The sequence below is a fragment of the Mytilus trossulus genome, unplaced genomic scaffold (assembly GCF_036588685.1).
Source record: "Mytilus trossulus isolate FHL-02 unplaced genomic scaffold, PNRI_Mtr1.1.1.hap1 h1tg000234l__unscaffolded, whole genome shotgun sequence".
NCBI classification, from domain to species: domain Eukaryota; kingdom Metazoa; phylum Mollusca; class Bivalvia; order Mytilida; family Mytilidae; genus Mytilus; species Mytilus trossulus.
In genome coordinates, this window is record NW_026963315.1 from 1,840,199 (window position 1) to 1,865,809 (window position 25,611).

At 32.5% G+C, this 25,611-nt stretch overlaps 1 protein-coding gene and 1 long non-coding RNA gene across 2 annotated transcripts; one reads left to right on the forward strand and one right to left on the reverse strand.

Moving 5' to 3' along the window:
- Positions 1–253: 253 nt before the first annotated feature.
- On the forward strand, positions 254–3,160 carry LOC134701329 (uncharacterized). Its single transcript, XR_010104093.1, has 3 exons — positions 254–364; positions 1,846–1,911; positions 2,765–3,160. It is a non-coding gene; the product is annotated as an uncharacterized LOC134701329 (long non-coding RNA).
- A 10,947-nt stretch (positions 3,161–14,107) lies between these two features.
- Positions 14,108–24,311, reverse strand: LOC134701235 (interferon-induced very large GTPase 1-like). The gene is made up of 5 exons (XM_063562366.1): positions 24,038–24,311; positions 23,550–23,642; positions 22,751–22,828; positions 19,648–19,776; positions 14,108–18,999 (listed from the first exon to the last, which is right to left on the reverse strand). Exons 1-5 carry the CDS (start codon positions 24,309–24,311, stop codon positions 14,108–14,110), a joined length of 5,466 nt encoding a protein of 1,821 aa, XP_063418436.1.
- Between the last annotated feature and the right edge of the window lie 1,300 nt (positions 24,312–25,611).

Here is a 25,611-nt window from a genome sequence, read left to right on the forward strand (position 1 = left end):
CATGGTGTTGTCAGTTTATGTTTTACTTTGATTTTGACCCCTTTGGTCATACTGGTATCTTTCGTCTTTTTTTTTAATGAAAATTATAATTCATATATCTTTGATGAGTTCATAATTGTTCAAATTATAGTTTCTACAGGACTGCAGTATAGCTTTAACACTATAATTTATATGAAATAATGTTAATTTGAATATCTGATCTATACAGGTATGCTGATAGTACTCTTTCAATATACTTCATTTGTTTTCTTCTTTCCAGGAAACTTTAAAACAAAGGTAATCTTGTTATCTGCACTGGTTCCACTAGCGATACTGGCATTGGTAGCAGTTATTTTTATTGTGAAACGACAACAAACACGAACAGGTAGATAGAACAAAGCCCGTATAAATTAAATATTATTCAAGTCAGTCGAACGCCATGTCAATGGTCGATATTGGAACACATATGTCGACAAATCGCTAAAGTTGTATTAAAACAAAAGTTCTTATCTATTTTAAGCCGCAGTCACACCTTACCGGATAGCACTTACGGACGCCTAACGGATGAAAATAAAAATTGTCCGTGGACAAAATAGTTGGGAGTCCGTTGTCAGATGTACAAACTGAATTAAACGGACGAGAAACGAATGCATAACGGACACGCACCGGATACGCAACTTACAAGAAATGGAAACGTACCGGACAGAACGGATATCAAAAGTACATCCAACAAACGAGGAACGCATAAAACGGACACTTAACGTAAGCGTACCTGATGAAACGGATGAACAAGATATACGGAAAAATTTAAGGCGACAATAATAATAAATGTAAATCGCATAAATATTCAAAATGTTTCTGTGTAACTGGTTTCGGTTTGTTCTTCAAAATGCCGCCATTCGGCAGTGTCTGGCCTGAATAAAAGCTGCATGATTGTGATGACGTGCCCTTACTCTAAGATGGATTATGAATAATAAGGAATCATGAACACTAAGAAATCTGACATACCAATAATTGGCATTCCTGAAGCGAAATTTCCAATTGGAATTAATTCGTTTCAGATCCTTTCATCGCCCGTTTTATCCGTTATACGTCCAGTAGAAGTCCGGTTCTTATTCGTTTAACATTCGTTTTATCCGTTAAACCACCGGCAGAAGTCTGTTGGGGAATTTATCTTCCAGACCCCCAACAGATGTATAACGGACACGTAACAGATACAAAACGGAAAAAAACAGACAAGATCCGTACAAAACGGATATCTAACGGACGTTCAACAGACATTTAATCTGTTTGACGTCCGTTCAAAGTTTTGAACATGCTTAGAAATTTCCACCGGACAGAACGGATGTCGACGGGTGAAACCTACGCTAAACGGACATGCAACGGATATGGACGGTCGTCTAACGGATACGAATGGACGTCTAACGGATATGAACGGATTGAAAAAAAGTTATCCGTTAGGCATCCGTTCGAGCTATCCGTTAAGGTGTGACCGAGGCTTTATATAGATTTGTTATTACGTTTTTTTTTTCTATAAAACATATCGAAAATACTGAAAGGCATTTTGCACAAAATATTATTTAAGAAGAATAACATTTTATGAACAAAATATAAAAGATAAAAAAAATAGCATTTGACAAACATTGGAATTATTTCCAGTATGTAACATGAATTTTTTTCATACTTGAGCGCAGATCCAGAAATGTAGCAGTGGGGTATCCATCTACAAAAACGAGTTTCAATCTAAATCTGGATAATTTTCTTTTCAACATAACCTAAATAACATAAGGGATACGCATGGATCCACATCACTCCAATTCCTCTAGGGTTTCGAATTATCCTTAAATAGAGTGATTTATATTTCAGAAACAAAGGACAAGAACCACACAAATAGCATAATGGAACGTGAAAACCTTTATACACCGTCTGAAGGTAAGTCATATGATACTAGTTAATAAATGTAAATAAAAAATGGTTCATTGCTCTAATTATTTCATTATTACACATACTTTATGGCTCTGACATTATGTTGGTACAATACATGTTATGCAAGAGACCATAGTATAGAGGAACACAACAATAACTTCCGTACAAATATTGTCATGCTAGTTTTGAAATATTATAATTGCAAATCAAATGGTCTTTGTTTTCTAAATAGGTAAGTATATCGATTTCTTAAATCCAATGAGTCCGAAATGATATTGGTGACCATTAATAATGTTTTGTCTAAATATTCAAAACTATATATCTCAAACAAATTACGGCTGGAATATTGTGTATAGCTTTTCTTTTCAAGAATTCAAGAACTTTTTGTGTTTCTATTATAATTAATCAGTAGATTATACAATATAAATTGTGGCACCAATTTTGCAGCACTAGAGGCCAAGTTGTACATTAAAAGTCTCTTCAGTGATGCTAGAGGCTAACTTGTACATTTAAAGTCTCTTCGGTTATGCTCGAGGCAAAATTATGCATTTAAAGTCTGTTCGGTGATGCTCGAGGCAAAATTGTACATTTAAAGTCTCTTCGTTAATGCTCGAGGCTAACTTGTACATTTAAAGTCTCTAAGGTGATAATCGAGACATAATTGTTTGTAAGCTTATTTAAACGTCGAGGAGCTGATTAAACATATAAAAGGACCAAAGATAAATCGACACATGGGCAAAGAATAATATCAATGGTAGAGGGAGATACTTTGCTCAATAAAAAATGAATGCAAAATTTTGTAACAGCAAATTCATATAAAACAAGATTCATTTGAAATTTTACATTTTTTTCTTTGCAGGAGAATGCATTTCAAAGATAGAAAATTCTCAAACTGAAGCTATAGTCTAGTCTACACAGCTGACATTAAACAGGCACATGTAGAATGTGGTGGAGTTAAATTTGTTATATAGAGTGGCGAAAGATATCAGAGGGACAGTCACAAATCGACATTAAACTGACAACGCTCTGGCTAAAAAAGTAAAAAAGACAATTAAAAAGCTGTTTTTTTCTCGAATTGCTCACAATGGAATGTAGGCAATAATTTAAAGAATTATTTGCGACTACGTTGGGAGACCTGGTTTCGGTTTATTGCAATAAGATCTCGCTGTTGATATAGAGACGATGCAGGAGATGTTTATATCAATGTGTGTAAAATTGTCTGTAATCAAATAAAGGCGTTTCTTCACCTTCCTTGTTTGCTTGTGCTCGTTTGTGTTTTAATGCCTCCGCAAATGACAGTTAAGAAATGTTCTTTCCTTTCTGTCCGTCCGTTCTTTTGTCTGTCTGTCCGTCCGTTGTTTCGTCCCATTATATATATACAGTTGTTTTAAATACCTTCTTTTAAAGTTAAATGAAGTTTTCATTTTACTAGCAGTTTGAATATATGCTGAAGTTGTAAATGAGGACAGAGTTTTATTTTTTATCGATAGTTGAACTTTATCATGTTTAATGTTTATACTTGCATGAAAGGTAAAAAGTCTTTCTAAATATTTCCTTCTACAGGAAACCATAGATATATAATGATTTCATGCTGAACTTTTTTTTTCTTCAAAAAATTACTTTACGATTGTTCGGGCAACATTTGTGATTCTCAGAGACCATTATATCCCAAAGAAATTCTTTAGAGTGAAGTACAGGGGCAACACTTTGTTTAGTTTTTGATTTGTTTCCATCTGCTCTTGCAGTTTTATATTTATGATTGATATTAACAGTAAAATTTTGATTGTACATGAAAGCTTGAAAATCGTGATAAACCTTGTACATGTTGTGTATTTTGTTCAAGCACTCTAAAGTCGCCGTCAGCTGAAATTAGTAGCGGTTATCGATAGACGGTTTATGAAGGGAATGTGAAAAACTGTATCTCGAGTGAACGCGAGTGGTGGTTAAGAATGTTTTTATCGATAACCGCTACGAATTTCAGCTGACGGCGACTATAATGTGCACATTTACTGCCTCATATAATGATGTTAACATTTCCAGCCTCCTTCGTTCCTTTCTTATAGTTTCTAACGAAAACATCCACGTATTTGTTTTCTCCTTTTTTCAGCTTTTCTTTACTTTTGCTAGTGTTTTACTTGTCGCAATTAAGCAGTTTTATTGACTATGATGAACTCATCATTTCTATTGAACACTAGATAGTGAATGCTATAGATTAACATCGTAAACTTCGTATTAGGCCATAGTTGTTTTTTTATTTGTTTTGCGTCCGCGTGCGGGTAGGTTTTCGGCCAATTTGTGTCAAAAACAAAAACAAACTTTTTTTGTTCGTCAGTAGAAAATCCGTATTTTCCGGGTTTTTCCAGCCGTGTTTTTTGTGTATTCTTATACTCAAATCTATTTTGCGCTTTAAATAACAAGTACGCTCCTTATTTAAAGCGTTTAAGAGATCTTGACTTCGATACATGTGACAGCAGAAATGGCCAGTTTAAATGTGCCGGCGAGCGAGATCGTTTGTGTTTCACTTTTCAAAGATAAAAGGATCGTTCTGGCTCCATATGCCTTTCCGCTCGCCGGCACAGAAACTATTTCTCAGATCCTAGAGAGCCTTTACGTAGCCAGCATAAGAGACACATTAAATACAAGATTCAATGAACCTATCACCATAGGGGATAAAACTCTGATAAAATGTTATGTTTCATCTAGCTCTAACGGGGAAAAAATTGAAATGAATACATCTCTCAAGGCTATAGATGCTGTTAAAATGTTTGGTGCATATGTAAGCTTTGAGGTGACTGACAAATTTTGTGAAAAAACTAATTCAAATCAACAAAAGAGTGCCTTTGATGTGTTTATGTCTTCAAAAACACCTTTATACTTTAGTTCTCATGTTAAGTTTTGATTTATTTGTTTTAAATTTTGTTTTAAGAATTGTTTTCAATTAATAAAACATTTGAATGTATCAGAGCTTTTATTTAATATTAAGATTCACTAAATTTGATATTGAAAAGATCAACCAATTTCACTGTAATGGTTCTTCCTTGGTACAGGTCTTACAGTAGGCGTTCCTTACTTGCTTGAAGAAAGAGTTACCTCCCATTTGCAAAGTTATCTTATTTTATAATTGAAATAAATTTTTATACTTTTTTAAATGAAAAATAGTAGTTTTTGCAAATATTTCTAATAAATTTCTTTAAATGATATCTACTGTCTGATAGGATAGGATAAATTAGTATGTACATTTTTAATTCCACAAGATATTAAGATATAAAACATAATTTCATTAGTTTATTTTCTGAAAAAAAAGTATGCAGAACAAAATATTAATATATTGCCAAAAAGTTTACATAAAGTATTTAAATTATAGGAAGATAACTCTGCAAATGGGAGATAATTCATGCTTAAAGCATTATTGATTTGATACAGGGAATTATTGATTATACATAGGTTTTAACACAACATGACACATCTCAGATCAAAACATGTCTCTTCTCAAAGGCTTCAGTATAAATGGAAAATGTTTGAAATACCAAGGCCATTTATCATTTCTCAGAATATAGTCATATCAAGTTTGTACATTGCTAAATTTCCTGTTTGTCATGTTTGCTCTTTCACTTAGATATGACAGTATTGATCTAAAGTCACTGTTAATCAGTCCAGAACTTAAGCAGACTCTTGTGTTATTTTCTTTGTGTGTGTTTTTTTTCCTTGCTGTCTGGTAGGTTTTCTCAGAATCAGTTGACGCAAAACAAAGAAAAAAACAGACACGGCCTTACAATGGGTGACTGTTTAGAAAAAATTATGTGACCAGCTTTCCTCTTGTTCATAAAACTTTCAAGAACTGTTAGAAATTCAAATGAAAGGACTGGAAACTGCGGTTGAACCGAAATGTGCTCTCCACCTATCGGACTGAGAGAAAAAAACCTTAGTACATCAGATATTTGTAGTTTTACTCTAGTTATTTATATACCAGCAAGATTTACAAGATATTTGTAGATAAATATACATGCCTTTATTTCCTCTCTGCCATTTTATCATCCAAATATCCTGATAACTGAAAGAGTGTTTGAAAACAAACACAAAAAAGACAAAAGCCACGTAAAGGTCAACATAGTATCATGAGTATCTTCAACAAAAGACAAATATTTATAGAATATCTCAATAGGAATATATAACATTAATTAGCCGTATTTGGCTTTTTTTGTTTGCAAATTTGACCTTAATTCTCTTAAACTTTGTACTTGTTCGGCTTTACAACTATTTTGATCTGAGCGTCACTGATTTGTCTTATGTATACGAAACACGCGTCTGGCGTACTGAATTATAATCCTGGTACGTTTGATAACTATTTTAGTTACGATAGTTAGCCTACTCGTCAGTCATAGAATATCGCTATTCATAGTAACTAAAAAGGATGGTGATGGATGGATATTTAAATCAATCTGCAAATCAAATGCGTACATAATACTAAAACATTAACATGATGTTGCAGTGGTAGCTAAATTCTTTGAAATATTAAAAAAAGATGAATTTGCCGTTTTGTGATTAGAATCAAACACCTTTGATGACAAATCTTTTTTCGTAAAACTTTGCATTAAATTTAAACACATTGAATTTTAAATATGACGACTTTAAAATACAACAGTCGTGGTGGTCATTTACTTATGTTATAAATTCTAAACATTGAGACATTGTGTTGATTAGTATCGAGGACTGAATGTGGACTTTCAAATGTCTTGTGGGTATAATTGTCCTTTATAAATATTTCATTGCCATAAAGATCGTATTTTGTTTTACATAAAACTTTAACCTTTATGCATTATATTGAATTAGTGGAGAACGTTACAGAACTATTTTGTCGTATTTATCATTTGATCTACACAGGTTCGTCTATTAAATTAGGTTGCCAAGTTTATTTTGATTAAATTGAATAATAAATAAAAGCGACATCGAAATCTGAATTATATATATATATATATATATAAAAAAGAGAAGATGAGTTTTTCTTTATATTTTTTCTATGATGTAACTAATAAAAGCGACATCGAAATCTGAAATATATATATATATAAAAAAAAAGAAGATGAGTTTTTCTTTATATTATTTCTATGATGTAACTAATTGTACAGTAGTGATACAGGATGAGGGTTAATCATCATGATCATGTCAATGCGTCTCATTATATTACTTTGATCGCATGTATCTGGAAGTTTAGGATCATTTATTATCGTTGGTACCAATTTGATTTTTAAAGGTATAAAGCTTTCGCTGAATGTATAAATGAATATCAACGTAAAATATGCATTCAGGTTTACACTAGTATACCATGCATTCATATGTAAGAATGGTTGCTTATTCAAGTAAGGTTAGCCGTGCCGACATATCCATGTTATGCGTTAACCGTTGGACGTCAATTCAGGTTTAAGTAAACCAGTAAAATCTTGATACACTAATAGTCAAAACAGTAGTTCATAATGAAGGTAAATATAGAAAAGAGCATCAGATGCATGAAATTTATAAAACATGTTGTTTTCTTTCTTAACCAGTAGTAGTTCGTGTTGTTTATTCGTTACTATTCTTTTGTTTTGGTTTAATATCCTACATCAGTCATTATTCTTGTTATTAGCTCTAAAATACACTTTAACATGTTAGGAGATCTATGTTTTCAAATCAGCTTTATTGCTATACGTAACGTGTTGTATTTTGAATCTACAAATATGTGTCGTGGGTTCTAGATATTGTTAAAATTAAGTCAAACTTATACACAATTCGAATGGCAACAGTATATCTGTAGATCTTAACATAGTCAAAAAGAATTTTTGCGAGATTTATTAACAAATTTAGAAAACAAGGAATTCGGAAATAATTATATCTGGCAATGGTTAAAAGGGACATGATAAGGACATAGATACTTTATACAACTGATTATTGCTGTACAGCTCTTAATTAAAGTTGGAATAAATAATCATAATTGCTCAATTATGTATTTTGGACTATGTATGATAGTCTCATTGGCAATCATACAACATCTCAATTCTTACGATCACATCTTGTCCCAACTACATGTCAAATTCGTTTTTGATCCCTCAGACTGTGATGGCCTTGTTTGTAAATCACTTTGTTCTAGTACTACTAGTAACTCATTCATTAATGATTATAATGAATGGACTGTTTATTCCAAAAAGAGATGCCAAAGACACCAAGGGATATTCAAACTCATACGCAACATAAAAACAGACAATGCCGTGTTCAAGTACAGGAAACTATCAAAACACAAACAAAATTACGAAATACACTGATGACTGATCGACACGTGCTTCATCAAAAGTTTGCTTTTAACTCACAAATCATTAACGAAAGACGAAAAAATGTGTGTCTGTTTTATGTTCCGTTTGAATTGGTTTTTTCAATGGCACGTTCTCCTAAACACGAAATATTGCTCGTTCTGACAAATATTTTGCAGTACCTATTCCTAATTATTTCAAACTGATTTAGCAGCTATCAAAATGAGGCATTAGAGGTGCTGTGAAAATGTGATATGTATATCTAATCGCAATGAACGTTTCCGAATGTTTTGTTCCACTTTATTTCATTTGTTCTTGAAATGAGAAGCAAAACATATTTTCCATTTCATATAGCATATAGCATATTTTTTTTTATCCCAGATTCGAAGTATTAGCTACTGATCTATTGATACCCATATGGAATTGGTCAATGGAGGTATCGACCAAGTTGTGGTAATATTAAATGTACAAACGTAATATACCATAGTATAAGTATATATTACATGTACATTTATCAAATATTCATAATTCTAAACTGTGTATAAGAATAAACATACATAATTACCAACGCAGTTTTGCTTTGAATAATTTACAACTTCATCCCGGATCTGGCCAGTTTAAGACATACATGTATGCATATGTTCAATGCTACTTTTCATTGGTAATGTGCATACCGTTGAAAATATTCATTTTGATTGTGTAATGTGACTGCATCAGATTTGCATATTGTCAGCTAATGACTTTCGAAGATGGTCGAGATCTATATATTTGATAACCAAAACATGATAGAATAAAAGTTGAAGAACGTTTATTAGGATATAGAGGATATGTTCTGTATGTCCTTATTATCTACAACCCCGTTCCATGTTCCCAAATATGACCTACCGAATAACTTATTATCGGGTTTGTTCTGACATAAGCAACATCTCGGGTGCAACATATAGAGCAGGATCTGCTTAGCCGTGAAAAAAAAAACCAGGTTTTCGGTGGGGTTCATGTTGCTTATGCTTTATATTTCTATGTTGTGTTTGTCTGTTTGTCTTTTATCTTTTTAGCCATGGCGTTGTCAGTTTGTTTTCTATTTATGAGTTTGAATGTCCCTCTGGTATCTTCTGCCACTCATTTATCGAAATAGGCAAAAGTATTGTCAAATCAGTTGAAGGAATCAGCTACAATGTATGAATGAGGGATATATATTAAATTCGTTAAAACGGAAGAATTTTTAAAGACGATCAAGAAGATGTCAAAGAATCACACACACACACGAGTGAGTCAATGCAAAACGGAAGACAACACCATGACAAGAACGAAAAAAACCAACTTATATTATCTAATATTTCGAAACGTAATGTAAGAGTTTTATAATTGATCAAATGTTTCTATAATTTTAAAACTATTTCAGATATATACTTTGAAATGTTTAAATAGCAATAAGGAGTCGATATCTAATCAACTGTATTGATATCGTGATATCCACAACTTCAAACAGATACACGGGGGACAACTAGATATTCGAATAAGGTGTAAAAAATGTTTGTTTTTTTTAAATGATTTTGTTTGTTTTTCTTTGATTATATCATTATTTTTTTTCTCTTATATATATTTTTTTTGTCAAACTTGAGGTATTAATGATGTGTTAGACATTCAAATAATATAGATAATGTCAAAATACTTAAAATGTACACAATCACCTTCATTCATGAGATTATTTGAAATAATATAAAAAATAAATATATATTTTTCTTTAATTTAGAAAAAGCTTTATATTCATACATTAGGTCACAAATTATATGTACATCAAAATCTTTAAAAAATCTAATGTGATATATACATATATGTATGAACAAGCACCGTAGATATAAATAAGATAGTCAGTATTATCTAGTTCCGTAACACATTTACATGTATGTAAAATATGTAATGATAGTGCAGAGATACATGTTTATATATACATGTAATGCATACAAGTCAGAAAAAACAAAAAAACAAAACCATTATGTTGGATATGAAATATCTGTACAATACAGTGCTTGTTGATATATCTGATAAAAAAAAAGTACTAATTTTGAAGTCGATTTATTGTCGAAGTAAGAAAAAGAATTGTCAATGTTAATATGAATTACCATTGATAAGTTCATAATTATAAACTCATTCTTTAAAAAAACTTGGAATTTTTACATGTTTTATAACAAAAAAAAAACAAGCTTCATAATTGGAATACAATCTTACAATGCAATGCAAGATAAGAAAAAGGTCAAAATCAAAGAGAACAGTACATAAAATAAAATTACATTCTGAGCAAAACGCGCAACACTAAATAAAATGAGTGATAAAAGAAACATAAGTCGGGTGGACATAACCGTTTCCTTTTAAAAACAACAAATTTTGAAAACAAATGAAAACTCTCTTTTATTATTTACAATAATTCAGTAACATTTTGGGAAAAACATTCTGCAACAATTTGTGTAAGTGCGCAACAGGTGAGAAAATTCCTTAAACAAATAGTCTAAATCCCGTGACTCTGTTATAAGATATCGAAAAATAACTTAAATGAAAACAGGGCTTTATTTCATTTATTCTAGTGTTGCCACATATAAAATGAATAATATTGAAAGCAAATTTGAATTATCGTTGGACTATTTCGATTAATCCAAAAAATATTTCAATTGATAAATTTTCAAATTCCTAAAACAAAAAACACAACAACAAAAAGTTTAGCAAGTTAACCGGATTATATAATGAAAATAATTAGTCATACTAGTTGATTCTAGTTTGGGGAGTTTTAATAACGATTGTCTGAATCACTTTTAACATTGACTACAGATAAATACACCTACAACGATTTTTAATGTATGTATGCAAGTACAAAAAAGCAGAACCTAAACGCTACCGACAACTTTGTTTTGATTATTCCTTGACATTTTGTTGATTAATGAAAAAATGCATTGAAATGGATGCTTCATGTTGTGGTTTAATCAATTGATATATATTCAAGTCAGCACAAAAATTCACTTATATTTAAAATATCTTCTACAATTATACTCGAAGTCACGTAAAATTGGTACCATGATTTTTTTAATAATATGAAGTTGTTCATTAAGCGGAATCAACTATCATTCCAGAAATCAACTTCTGTCCTGCCTTTTATAGTGATTGCACTGTATAACCATGACCTTTACATAACCCAGGATTATTTTGTATGGTGGAATTCGACATTGTTATTACCGGAAGTGTTGTCGTGGAGTTCCATGTGCTGACTATTTCCTCAGGTCTTACGGAGCTTTTCATCATCTTTCTTGTTTAAATGCAGAAATTGCGGGAAATTTTATTACATCATTGACAAGGATATTACCGGAGAGTAACGAATGTAATGTAAAAAAGGCATCATCATAGAAACCAAGATAGCGGTGTTACAATAAAAAAGAAGGTCAGAATTTTACAGTGGAAACACAATAAAAAAAAAGTATGAAAGTAGTTGATTTTTGGAATGATATTTGATTCCTCTTAATGAAAAACATCATCTCGAATGAATGCGGTTATTGAATAATATTTCAACCAAAAACATGGTACCAATTTTACGTGACGGCAATTATTGTATCTACTTATACAATGTTATAATGATCAAATAATAGTATTGCGTTTGTAAAACAAATTTAAGTACACCACAATAGTCTAACAAATATATTGGGTTTATGGGTGTAAGAGCATCATTAACAAGCATACATTTTGTCTTCCATTTAACCATCGAAATAAACTCATAATTCACAGGAATAAATATGTCCTGTGGACAAAATTAATTTCATGCTTTTCGAGGGTTTTATTATAATCGAAAAGATATATTTAATGACTCGTGACGTCAATATCACTTCAACACCGATGTTTTATTGTCTTGTACAATACAAGGTTTTTGGCATCACATTAATATATATAATATCATATATTCTCTTTTGATACGAACTTATTTATACACAAGAAAACTTAGTCTTATGATCAAAGGTAGGTAAATTATTAAAGCATACAGTGCAATAAAGATTATTCAATTGTGTTATAAAAAAAATATATATATACTCATGGAAAAAAACACCTTGATTTTTAAAAACTTGAAAAATCAGCCCCTTGGTTTGGATGGAATTTGATAAAATATTTGTAAAATAATATTGAAACGTAGTTAATGATATCATTCGCATTAAAACGAGAAAAAAATATATGAAAAAAATGTTTTATCTAACAATTTTTTTTTATAAGAAAATGAGGGTTTTTTTTGTACCCCAAAAAAATGCATTTTACAACTTTTACTTTGTAGGATTTTCTTACCCCAGGAGTAGATTACCTTAGCCATATTTGGCACAACTTTTTTTGAATTTTGGATCCTCAATGCTCTTCAACTTTGTATTTATTTGACTTTTTAACTATTTTGATCTGTGCGTCACTGATGAGTCTTATGTAGACGAAACGCGCGTCTGGCGTATAAAATTATAATCCTGGTACTTTTGATAACTATTCACATCATGGTTGATCGTTATACGCCAAAGAATTAGTACTTTATGCGCAGCCTTCATTTAAACGGATAACCGCATCTTAACGTCTTCTGATTCCTGCCTTAAGTCGACTAATTTGTTGCTAAGGTAGCAGCAACCATTCCTGGCGAAGGGTATTGTTTATTTCATGACGTGTTTGGACTGGTGTGTCCTTTCGTGCACTTTACGCCCAACAGTGTCCCTTATATGCTTGATATAGTTCAAATTTGGGCTACAATTGGGCCAAGGAAGATAAACCGAATTCGACCAATGGATCTTCCTCCACGATGCTAATTTCCAACTTTGGCGAGCTCTGCACTATATTGGATACGGGAAACTGTGTGTCTGTTCTTGACAAAGATCCCCGAAACAGTCTTATCGCACGTTAACCAGTAGCGATGAGCCGATACCGAACAGCTCTTGTTAAAAGGCTCCTGTATGGTCATCACTGTCTTTTTAGGATTGTATTGTTTGCAATTGGTTTCCTTCTCACCAACCTTCATTATGCTTTTTAATGATTTTCTTTAGCAGATGTTATAGGGGTCTTCTTGATCTCGGAAGGTCTTTAACATCGTTTGTTGCCTGATTTTTATTCTCAAAACAACTTATAGTAGAATGGTGATGACCAACAATACGTGCATGTGTCACAGCGACATACCTGCTTCTCTCATGCTGATTATCTGCCATCTTGCTGCAGTTATGAGTTGTGGATGAACAGTTAAAAGGTGTCAATCACATAACTTTATACACTTGGTTATTCAAAGTGTTGAAAACAATGAGGATAAAAACATATGCTTTATTGTTTACGAGTACTGTAGCTGCATGTGCAGATAAGAACTAATCGAGTCGATATTTATTGATTAAACTCAGGTGATATTTAAATAATGTTTAACTAGTTATATTCCAACAAATTGTATCACAAAAAAATAAAGAGTGTTTTTTTTAATTAGAATTTCAATTTGGTGCAATACTTTTTTCCATGTGTATATATACATTTTGGAATAACTTGAATCCATTTTATATCTTCAACTATCTAAGTGTTTGTTGGAAACTTCAATTTCTTTTTAATAATATTTGAATTAGGGGTTTTAGAACACTTAAACGGGTTACATCTTAATAAATCTGCTTTCACCTATTATTACATGTACAAGTGAAGAAGAAACAATCTCCTTTTTGATAAAAATAAGTGTTTATAAAACTGCTATTTATCTAATGAAGTTATTCCTGTAAATTGCTTAGTTTCTCATCTCTTATAATATTTATACGTTTGTCAACTGGTCAAAGTAAATACTTTGTCCAACTTTTATGACAATTAAACGAGCTACATCTATTTCATCCAATGTTTTGGATACTTCCTCGAAGCTAAATTCATGAGAAATCATATCATTCAAAACTGTATCCAGTTTATGAGGTGCTTGATATACTCTCTATTGCTGTTTCTTTGGTAATGCTCCACCAATGTGCTGGTATATCTGGGAGTTTGAAGCCATACATTTCTGCAAATTCTTGCTGATATTTACAAACAACCCACATCCAGTATTTTGAAACATCAGACGATGGTAAAATATCCCAGTCTTTATGAGATTCCTTGTAATCTTTATAGTATTTCCATTCCTCCTTTTCATCATTTTCGTGCCATTTGTATGTTTTTTCTGTTGTTATGCTGTAATTGCAAAAATCGACTATAAATTTGTCTGTCCCAGCCCAGGCGAATCCCCGGATTCCCATAGGTCGGTGTTGTATACACTGGTGTGGAAACCCAAGGCTGACATGATCCTTATCAGTATTTTTACATGGCTCGTAGCAGAACATACATTTTGCCTCACATCCCCACAAACGGTTCATAATTTGGGGTATAGGATTTTCATTCCACTGCACGGTACTTGCAATCGTAGTCTGGAAATTCTTTAAGACTAAACTTTCTGTATCTTTCAATGCATCGAGTACCATTTCCGTGAAATTTTTTATATCTGAAACTTTTCTAGTTTGGACATGTATTAGAATGTCATTTGACAATGGTAGATAATTAGATTCCCCAACATGATTCATAAAGATTGCGATCCAGTGTTTAACAGTAGACTGTCCTAGTTGAGAGCAGTTTTCATTGGCTACTTGTATTCTTTCAAACAAGTGACGAAATATCTTATGTACTCTACTTTTTGCCAAATGCGCATATTTTGTCTCGACATTTCCCTTACGTTCGAACATTACGTCATTGGTGAGTTTTGTTATCCACGATTTTGCGAAAGTGGTTGGATCGTGAATGTATTCTATATACTCTTCATATTTTTCAGCATTTGCTAAGTATACCATAATATCTTTCATTAAACTAAATTTTGCATTGCCGAACAAGACCAAAATATGTTCTTGGACATCTATTGGCAACAGTTCAGTAACATGTTCAACCACCGCTTTTATTATTGCTTCCTTAAAGAACCCAGCAGCTATTACGTCTTCCGTCTTTTGTTCTACTAAGTTTATAAACAAAGCCAATGCAGTTCCTTTGTAACTTTCCATCTGACCTTTAGGGCTGTGTTTTCTATTGTACCTTTCATTTAATTTTGTAAAAAAAAATGAAACATGCACAGCAACATGATTCACAATCATAGCCCTAAACGGTGGAAGGAAATTAAATCTGTAGCTATTCCTGGTGTGATCATTATGATCATCGATGTCATTCACGATTATATTCATTATTTCTGTCACATATGAAATGTCGAACCTAATATCTTGTGAATCGAGTTCCAACAACATTGAATCGATTTTTCGGAATGTTTGATTAGTTATGTCCACAGTTTGATTCCTGCACTTGTCGGGAGTCTCTTTTCCAAATACCCCCAAATAATTATGTCGACTGAAATGTTCCGTTAGTATTTGATGCGAGCTTATACTTCCTTCAAGTTTTCTGAAACGTTCACATGATGGGTTGGCGTTAAAGAATGCTGCATCAGATGAGAATTTGTTATGTAACAGGAATTTAATCTGATCGGCAATAGACAAAACCTCGGTGTCATCTTTTATACCCAACTGATTAATCCACGAACTCCAGAAATGATTAAAGTTTTCTTCTAATTTATCTCTTTCAGGAATTGTTCCCTGCATTTCGACTGCAAGATTTCTCGCAAGTTCGTTTATTTTCATTTCGTGATTCGTCTTCTCTCTTGATTTCAATCTCTGAATTTTTATTTCTTCTTTAATATTTCTAATATTAGATTCTGCTTTGAGGACAAGATTTCTTTCTGAAAGTATGAAACTAGTTTTCTTACTTTCGGTCCACTGCAACATGACATCTTTCAATGTACTTCGTTCAACAAACGAATCTAGTTCGTTGCACGAAATTTTCACTTGTTTTTCTATTTCACTGGCAACCTGAGCAACAATCTTTCGAAAAGCATTTTCTAATTCATGATCATTCAGACAGTTTATAAGCATGCTTTTTGCCTCAGACTTGACAAATTCCAGAACGTACTTTTCTAATATCCATGTGAGATTGTGGCATTGTCTTTCCAAACTGTTATACGCTTTTACTTCTAAGCTGTTTCTAAAGCTGAAAGCGAAGTCATCTTTTAAAATACCGTTCCATAAATCTTCAATTCGTGAAATGGTATCAGTAATTGTAAAATATGTTCCTCTCTGCGTGAATGATGAATCAAAGAACAATGCGTCTTTAACTCTATTTACACTTGTACTGTAACCCGGATTAACCGGAGCCATTGGCGGATCACCATACCACAGATCGGAAAAATACCAAACATTTGTCTCGCTATCAAAATTGATAACTTGTCTGAAAGAATTGGTGTCTGCAATATTTAATACCCTTGCTGCCGCTAGCGTCATTGTATCCAAAGTTCTTACAAAACTTGTTCTTTGTTGTGTTAACTTATCATTGGCATCCGGAGATGAGACATTTTGGTGAACAAACACACACTTTGGTTTCAGGTTCAGTCGTTCATTTGCGAGTTTTAGTCTGAGAAAGGCATGAACAACAATCTGTAAAACATCTTGTACTTCTTCTGTATTTTCTCCCTTCACATTGACTATCGTAACATCACCTAATCCAACCACAAATGTAGCAAGCTCGTTGTCATGACTGCGCTTTGCATGTGCTAGTTGTGGAGCTCGAAGACCTTCAGCATCTATAACAAGCACATAGTCATAAGCTTTTGTGTTGTCTAAAACTGGTACAAGTTGCATAAACACACCTCGTGTGCAACGTCCTGTGCCAACAGCAAACTGCAAACCAAACATTGCGTTCAATAAAGTCGACTTTCCAGAACTCTGTATCCCTAAAACGGACAATGCCATAAGCTTTTTGTCTCCTATGCTTTCCCTTAAAGTTTTCAAAACTGCTTTAACCCAAAGAAGTGGTACATTTGCTGTATCCCCGTCCATTACTTCAAAAGGATGTCCCATCAGTAGAAGTTTTGCGCTAATATGCGGTAATGCAGATTTAATTGTTTGATATTTAACGGGTGTCGGTAGGTTACTCTCCATCATAGCTTCGTACATTTGGCCCATTTCGCGGCATAAATGTTCAAATCCAAAAGAAGCTTCCGCTAATTCATATTCACGTTCACTGAGCTGAAGTTGCAATCTATCAATTGTTTCTTTAGAGTCGTTTTGGTCTTGAGCAGATTTCAATTCCTGCCATTTTGACTTGTATTTTTCGAGATATTCGGGTAGAATATGCTGCGATCGTTCATCAAAAAATATCTTCAACCAAACAACAAACACTTTAGTTTCTTTTTCGTATGGTAAAATCTGTAGTATTTTATCAATAAACATGCTCATGAAAGGACCGAGATTTTCACAAATATGAAACTGCGATTGTCTGGCTTCGATCATTTTATTTCTGATGAGACCATTTTCTTGCATATCTTTGTACTTCGACGATTTGTTGACCGTTTTTAAATTCTGGCTCCATTCTTTCCAAGGCACACCCTGGAGGGGTAAGAGCTGTGCTTTAATGCTCGAAGACATGTTTGGAATAAAGCTTGTTATTTGGTCAGCCGCTTCTTTCATAGCACTGTATACAATCTTGTTTTCGTCTAAATTCATCTCTTCACACACATCTGCTTGCACCCTCTGCCAGAGAGATAACAATGGACGCTTTGATACCAATTCAGAAATGATATTTCTCATTTCTTTTTTTACGTCAGACATATTTCTTACAATACCGTTCACTGTCATGATATTTATTTTTGTTCGGGTCTCATACATGGATGTTCTACTTAAGAACGCTTTTAATTCTTTTGTCAGCACCTCTTTATTACACCGGGTAGCATCAATGGACAAAATGACCATCACGTTTGTGTTGTAAACTTCTGTAATTAGCTCCATAAATCGCGTGTTCTTCATTTCATAAATATCAACCATAATGACAATAGCATCTGATAAATGTGACATAAAATGGAGCTGTGGTCTATGTACATCACAATCACCTCTTAGATTTAGACAGGCAGTGACATTAGAAAGAAGTCCACTGTTCGTTGATGGTATATACCAGGCCATTTCAACCAATCCATTGCTTATCCATCTTGTAGTTGAACCAAGAGGGCTGTCTTTGTTGACGAATGTACAATGATACTGGTTTGAAATTATCTCATTAATCATTCTGGACTTCGAAACTGACGTATACCCAATTCGAACAAATGACACAACATTACAAGGGCAATCAACAGCACCAATATGAGATAGTTCTCTCTCTATTACAATTTGTCTAATAGGCCAAATAGATACTAACATGGCTTCGTTTCTGCATTGCGGAAAGACAAAGGGAATTGCAAGACGACACATGAACATTTTTGAGGCAACAATCTGTTTGACTACTGGAGAACAACAATTGAATATAGCTACGGTCAAATCAATTGGATTCACTCTAGTTAGTAGTGCATCACTTCCAAGTAAATTATCTAAAAAGTCAACCTGTTTATTTAATTCATCAGGAACACATTTTGATTGTTTTAACTGTTCTTCTAAAATTTCATCGCGAGCATTATAGTTCAAAGAAATTATATTCTCTAAAAATACCCATGGTATATTACTAAGCTTAATGTTAGAATGACTTGGTTGGATCTTTACAATATCAAATAAAGCTATCTTATCAGGGTAATACATTTCTAATCCCAACTCACTCAAAAGCTCAGTTTCAGATTTACATGTCGGAGTTTTGTCATTTTCAATTGCTTCTTCACTGCTGTCGTCTGGAGATTCATATGTCGGAGTTTTGTCATTTTCCGTTTTTTCTTTACTGCTGTCGTCTGTAGAGTTCTTTATTGGGCATTGTGCCCCTATTGCTGTAATATAAAAAGCAATAGACAAATGGGTGCGAAACAAAACAAAGTTAAGTGCCTACATTAAGTATCGATAAAACAATATTGTCTGAAAAGGATTGTTTGATACATATACGACATGTACGATTCGTCAGTAAATTAATGTTATAACAATCAAAACATATTGTAAATCATTTGTACATATATTTTCCTTTGTTTTGGTTATTTCAGAAGAGCTCGAATATTTAAGAGATTCGCTGATTTCGCTTACCAAAGACAGTCGCCCTATTAATATCAATAAAAATAACTTAACAAATCAAAAATAACGAGACCCGATCGATGGGCTAGCGTGTAAGTATTGTATTTACATTGATCATAGTCAACAACGATATTGAGAGTTATATACCCCAATGTGTGGCAATGTATATAAATCTCCCCAACAGGCTCTCAGTTGTTTTAGTAGTAATCGCAACTTTCGACTACCATACTATTCTTTTCATGTTCTTTCCTTCTTTACACATCCAGGGCTTTCAAATGTTCGGCTTATGGCGTTCTTGATGAAGGTAAATATAGAAATGCACCCAGTATGCATGCAATTTAAAACATAATGTTTTTCATTTTTTTGTTTTCCGTTTGTCTTTGTTATGATGTTCTCGATAAATCCACCAATACTCTCTTGAAAGATGGCATCAGTCCTTAATACATCATTGCTGACCTCTAAATCTATTAAAAGAGAATGTTTTCCATCTGGACTAGAATATATTTCTTCTGTTATCTCGAAATCATTACACTCAAAGCCATCTGGAAGGATAGGAAATATTTACTAAGGAAGAAATTATTCATGTTACAAATAGACATTTGCGGAAACTGTTATACACCTACGATTAGGATTACAATTACACTTACAGGTACCATTTAAATCTTGGGTCGTTTCAAAGTGTAAATATAAACCGTCGGTTCAAAACAAAGACTAACTCCTGTGATGTTTTCTATAGTTGAACAACGGGATTTCTACGAAATATCTGTAAAAATGGCTTCTTGGCAGCTTGAGGTGGAATCTAGTGGTGAAAAGACAACTCGGACCAGTTTGAAACACTTGTCAGACCAGTAGCTTTTCGTGGTTTTTACGTTTAATATAATTTTTGTTTGTTTTTGTCTGGATTTGTTTTCCTCTCAGTTTCCCCTAACCTACCATCTTAGCTAGCTGTGACAACTTGTCAGTTTGATAAATTTCATTAAGTTCTGTTACTTTAAATTGTTTTATGACGGCTGAACGAGATCAATAAGAAATATAAAACAACAAATATCTTTCAATGCAATTAAAATATAAAGCATATATATAGTATATTCTTCTTTACATTTACGAGCCCGTGTTGTAATAAATGATCCTTGAAATCTGTCAAGATGGTTGAAATGCCTTATTGTGGTTTGTCAAATTATCCTTATTTGTCAGAGGTGTCAATCATTTAATTTAAAACGTTACCGTTATAATAATTGGAAAACATATATCATGATTCGTCAAAATCAGTTGATTTTTTTTTATCGTCATCGAGAAACGAACAATATGTTTCTTTGTGGAGTTTTTGTGGACTTTTATTTGTATTTTCGTCATTTTAATTTTGCCCACGGTGGGGTCTTTTTTTTCTTGATTTATGGGTTCTAAATGCCCCTTTTCATCGTTTTGTTTAAAAAAAAATAAAAGTAACTTGAGTTGCATTAAACATATAGATTTTAAATTAGATCAAGCATTTCAGAGTATAGATCCCCAAGAATTTCGTTTAAATATTCTTAAAGACCCCAAGTTGTCTTTTAAAGTACGCGGATGTCTGTGAACCCAAATTTAGATTTATTGCAAGTTAAAGCGCATAAGTTGTCTTTTAAAGTACACGGATGCTAGCTGTGAACCCAATTTTAGATTTATTGCAAATCAAAGCATCCAAGTTTTTTTTTTAAAGTACACGGATGTATGTGAACCCATGCAATTCAAGATTTATAGCAAGTCAAACAATTTTCTTAAACGATGATTTTTTTTATATTTCTTTAAATATAAACATGATAAATTAGTAATATGTTATCACATAAAATTATATTACTTCATTCTTGACTTAAATGCTCTTTGCTTGTATAGATATTTGAATGCACACGAATATTAAGTGGATCCGAATCTTAATCAAACACATAACACATCATTTATAACGAGATATTTTCATATTTCATTAGGAATAAATTATAAGCTGATATTTAAAAAAAAATCGCCAACGCGTTATTTACTACGTCAAAAACAGTATAAAAATACCGTTTATATTATTTGTTAAGATTTGAACGTTTTTGTTAAAACAAACATTCACTATTTAAGTCGTTTAGGAAGCATTTGTTTGTAGATACAAAAGTGTTATCGTATAAAAGACGAACGACACCTTTTTACAATATACCGCTTGATTTTTTAAAGCGATTGAAACTATTAATACGGAAAATGAATAAATTATAAATGTATTTCACGCATTTATTTTATTTTCCTCCTTATGAAGAGCACAGGTTTACCATCATGGCAGCTTTACCTGCCCTGATGCAGACTCCACCAGATAATAAAATTGAGAATGGAAATGGGGAATGTGCCAAAGAGACAACAACCCGACCATAGAAAAAAAAACAACAGCAGAAGGTCACATTTCACTCGTCGTATGATTCTTACCCTGGTAGTCCTAGCTTGGCCAACGACCAATCTTGTACAATCAGGGAAATATTATAGGCAATGAGGTACACTTTTGGACTGGGAGAGATGTGTTGGTCTCTTGTTTTGCAAGCAACACCGATATTCCTTTTATAAGTGAAACTCCTGAAATGTTACTTCAAATTGAAGCGGATGTTAATGGTCTTTTACGACAGAGAACCGGTCGGGATCATATGCTTTTCCCTGGATTCACATTTGTTGTGACCATACGTTTCTGCATTTGTGTGTCGTCGAAAAGACTTTACATGATGAAAATATTATTTTTTTATTTTACTATGTATCTCAATTGAGATTTTTTTTTTAGTTTTGAGAGGACCCCTTATTTTCGTCAACTGTAATCGTAAATCTAAGTGTAATCATAGGTATATAACTAGTTTCCGCAAATGTCTAATAATCATAAGCACACATATTAGATCTGAAAATATTTACAATTCCAAATTACGAAATAGTAATGAAATATTAAAATAAAGAAAATGTCAAACAAAGTTGAACTTTTGTAAATACCAAGAGTATATAAATAATATAAACAATAAAAAAAAAGAGTTTTGAAAATTTATTACTCTTATCAATCCTATTTTTATTTTTTTTATGTGACAACGATTTTGATGCATATGCTTTTCCTATGAACTTTTGTTTAAATTCTTTCTTTTTTTTACATTATCTTAATTTTTTGAAATATATATAATGTATTTAAGACAAACATCTGCACAGCAGAGTTACCTCAAAACTGAACTCTGCGTATGAAATATTTTTTGGATTGACGGGGAAAAGGCAACACCTATCTCGTTACATTTTAATGATAGAAAAAAAAACATTCAATACAAATGATCGGCAAAATGCGCGCCTTCCTGACGAACAGAACAGAAACTTATTTTGTCAATCTCTCTAGAAGTGTAGTATATAACGAGTCAGTTGATGACCATTTGAATCTTCGAACAAAGTCTCCAATTAATAAAAAAAAAAACCTGCAACCCCCAAAACAGGACATTTTCTTTCTGATCTGAATAACCCATATCACGTTGGAGTTACAAAATGACTGTTTACCTTCATCAGCTGTCAGAATTATATTCATGTCTGCTATAGAATCGATCTCTAGTATATTTCCAATTTTAAAAACCCGCTCTATAAAATTTGTTAGATCATTCATCAGTGTACTATGGTGTTGTAGAACTCTGTTTAAAATAGTCACGTGCAAAATTAGACTTCCTTCTCGTGCATGTTTGAATTGGATGACAGATCCGTTGTTTATCTGATCAGTAAGAGAATTAAGTAAAGCAGCTTTTTTGGCAGCTTCGATAATCCCTTTAACAATTATTGTGACTGGTGTGGTTGTTGAATCTAAAGACAAAATGACGAGAAAAAATAAAAGGAAACGTACGATTTATACAAAAATAAAATTTCACAAATCTAGATGTATTATACAAAGTTCAGTTCGCACGATATCAATATGACTATGTTAGAACTTAAACGGAAATAAGGACGTTAAAACGGAAGAGAGGATGGAATGATAGACATAAGTTATACACCTAACACTTTTTGAAACGTCGAATGATTATGTCAACTAACAAATAACTAAAATAATGTTTTCAAAATTCTGACAGCATGAAAAGTGTGAACAAAGTAACTACAATTTTCAGCGATCAATCTCCGATTTTACAGTGTGATAGAATCTTCTTATTCTTTATACGACGTCAATTTATGTATCATTCAAAGTTATAATTGTCAATATATGCGTGTAATTTAATACTATAACTACATATGTGTAGTTAAGCTTGTCGTATCAACGGGTATTCTTTAACGTATTTCGCAATCTTACAAATATTTTCTATTCTTTTAAGCTTACCTGTTTCATCTTTAATATCTCTTATGAGATCCTCTATTGCTGTTCCGTAATAAACACGAAACACTAACTTATTGATATACAATCTGGCTTTCTCTAAAAAAAAAAAAGAACTTTGACGCTTGCTTGAGTTTAAAGTGTATTCCAGTTTTGATCTTTCGTTAAGCTTTCTCTAAAATGTCAAATATTTATGCATTATGTGTCACACAAAATGTCTGATCATCAATACAAAACATTTTAATTAAACGCTTATAATATCTTTATTGCATTCCAAAACCTTGGTGATAAACTACATGTTTCATTTTTATCTTAATGTAAGTCGGTTATGTCAATTTTCATAGTACATGTTTGAAAGGAGAGGATATGTTAACTTTCAAAAGGCAACATAGGTCCCTCCTTCCTTCCAAGTTAGTTTTTCTTAATTTACAGTATAAATATAGACTTACTTTAGCAATGGAAAATTAAATAAGTGATATAAGACATGATGTTACCTTTAAGACATGCTATTTCCTCTATGGCCCTTATGTACTTCCATTGTAGATACTCATCCATTGGGCATGTTTTGAAATACATAATGTCTTTTTCAAAGCCTACATTGCTTTGCTTTCCCAGATAGACATCTATTCTCCTTCCAAGTTCAATAAACTCATCAAAAAATTCGTTAAATTCTATATCCGTCACATTGCAGTCAATTCTGTGTACTAAATTATTTCTTGTTAGCCTTATCCGCTCGACATCGTCACCGATTTCCTTCTCATGAACCATCGGCTTTGAACCCCAATTTCGAGATGGTGGTGGGATGAATTTAAAGTACTTGACGATTTTGTAGATCAGTGTGACGTCTAGTTTTGTGAAGCTATCAGTTAATAATGTTTGAATTGATATTTTATCAGTTGTGCTTAACTTTTTTTGAAACATTTTGTCCTTCAATATCATTTTGTGTACGACAGGAGATGGAATTCCTGATTTTGCTAGTAACTCTTGCAGTATTTTGGAGAATATGTCCACAACGACTGTACTGCATCTTGCAAACTTGGAGTGACATCCCATAGCTAAGTTGGTTTTTCTTCTTTGATTTCTTAACAAACAGTAATTGTTACTAGCGTTCAAAGAGCAGGTTGATGATTGAAAAATATGAATGACAGTGTGAAAACACTAATATATTTTATATATGGTAATTCAAATATGTTATCATCGATTAATATATCGAAAAGGATGAAAATCGAGCATTTATTTTTATTTCATCATTAACATCATTACAATCAATAGCTTTCTTGTTAGCAGAAGCCCTCAACATCCTGGTCAACCACGTTGTCAATTTATTTTTATATGTCGTTGTTTCCAAATTCAGATATATAAATGATCATCCATTTAAAACTTTGTTTTTTGTTCTTATGATTTTTTAGAATTGTCATGCTTCATCAGTCTGCAGTGTTCCAAACTAATTTGAAATGAAAATAAGTAGAAATCCTTCAATTAAAAAAACTGTGAAAGCCAATGATATATAATAACATGATAACAGAAGATGCTGTATTAGTAAAGGATATCTACGAAAAATGACAAAATCTTCACAAAGCTACTTAACCATGCTGGTAAGAAGAAAAATAGAAACCCTCTAAAAAAAAAAGGAAAATCACAAAAATACTGAACTCCGAGGAAAATTCAATCGTAAAGTACATAATCAAATGGCAAAATCAAATGAAAAAACACATCAAACTAATGGCCAACAACTATTATATTCCTAACTTGGTATTTCAAACGTAGACAATGGTGGATTGAACCTGGTTTATAGCGTTAAACCTCTCACTTCTATGACAGTTTCATCAAATTCCGTTACAACGATGCTTGAACAAAACAGACACACTTAATAAAAATCAAAATATAGGTACATTATGAGCCTTTTGCATGTTTTTTTTTTAAGAATGGGTGTTGAGAATAATTAAGCCATATCTATAACTTTTGATAACCCAGAAACAGGTGCACCCCAGTTAAATAAAAATATTATTATCAAAACACTGAACGATTAAATCCCTATATGATACCTATTGTAGTGCACATTGTGTAC

Bases quoted from the DNA above. Each gene is read 5' to 3' on its own strand.
- LOC134701235 (XM_063562366.1), bottom strand. From the start codon at position 24,311: ATGGTTCATGAGAAGGAAATCGGTGACGATGTCGAGCGGATAAGGCTA. The intron at 23,643-24,037 runs GTAACATCATGT...TTTTTTTTTTAG, and splicing joins GGAAATAGCATGTCTTAAAG to AGAAAGCCAGATTGTATATC. The intron at 19,777-22,750 runs GTAAACAGTCAT...CTATCCTTCCAG, and splicing joins AATTCTGACAGCTGATGAAG to ATGGCTTTGAGTGTAATGAT.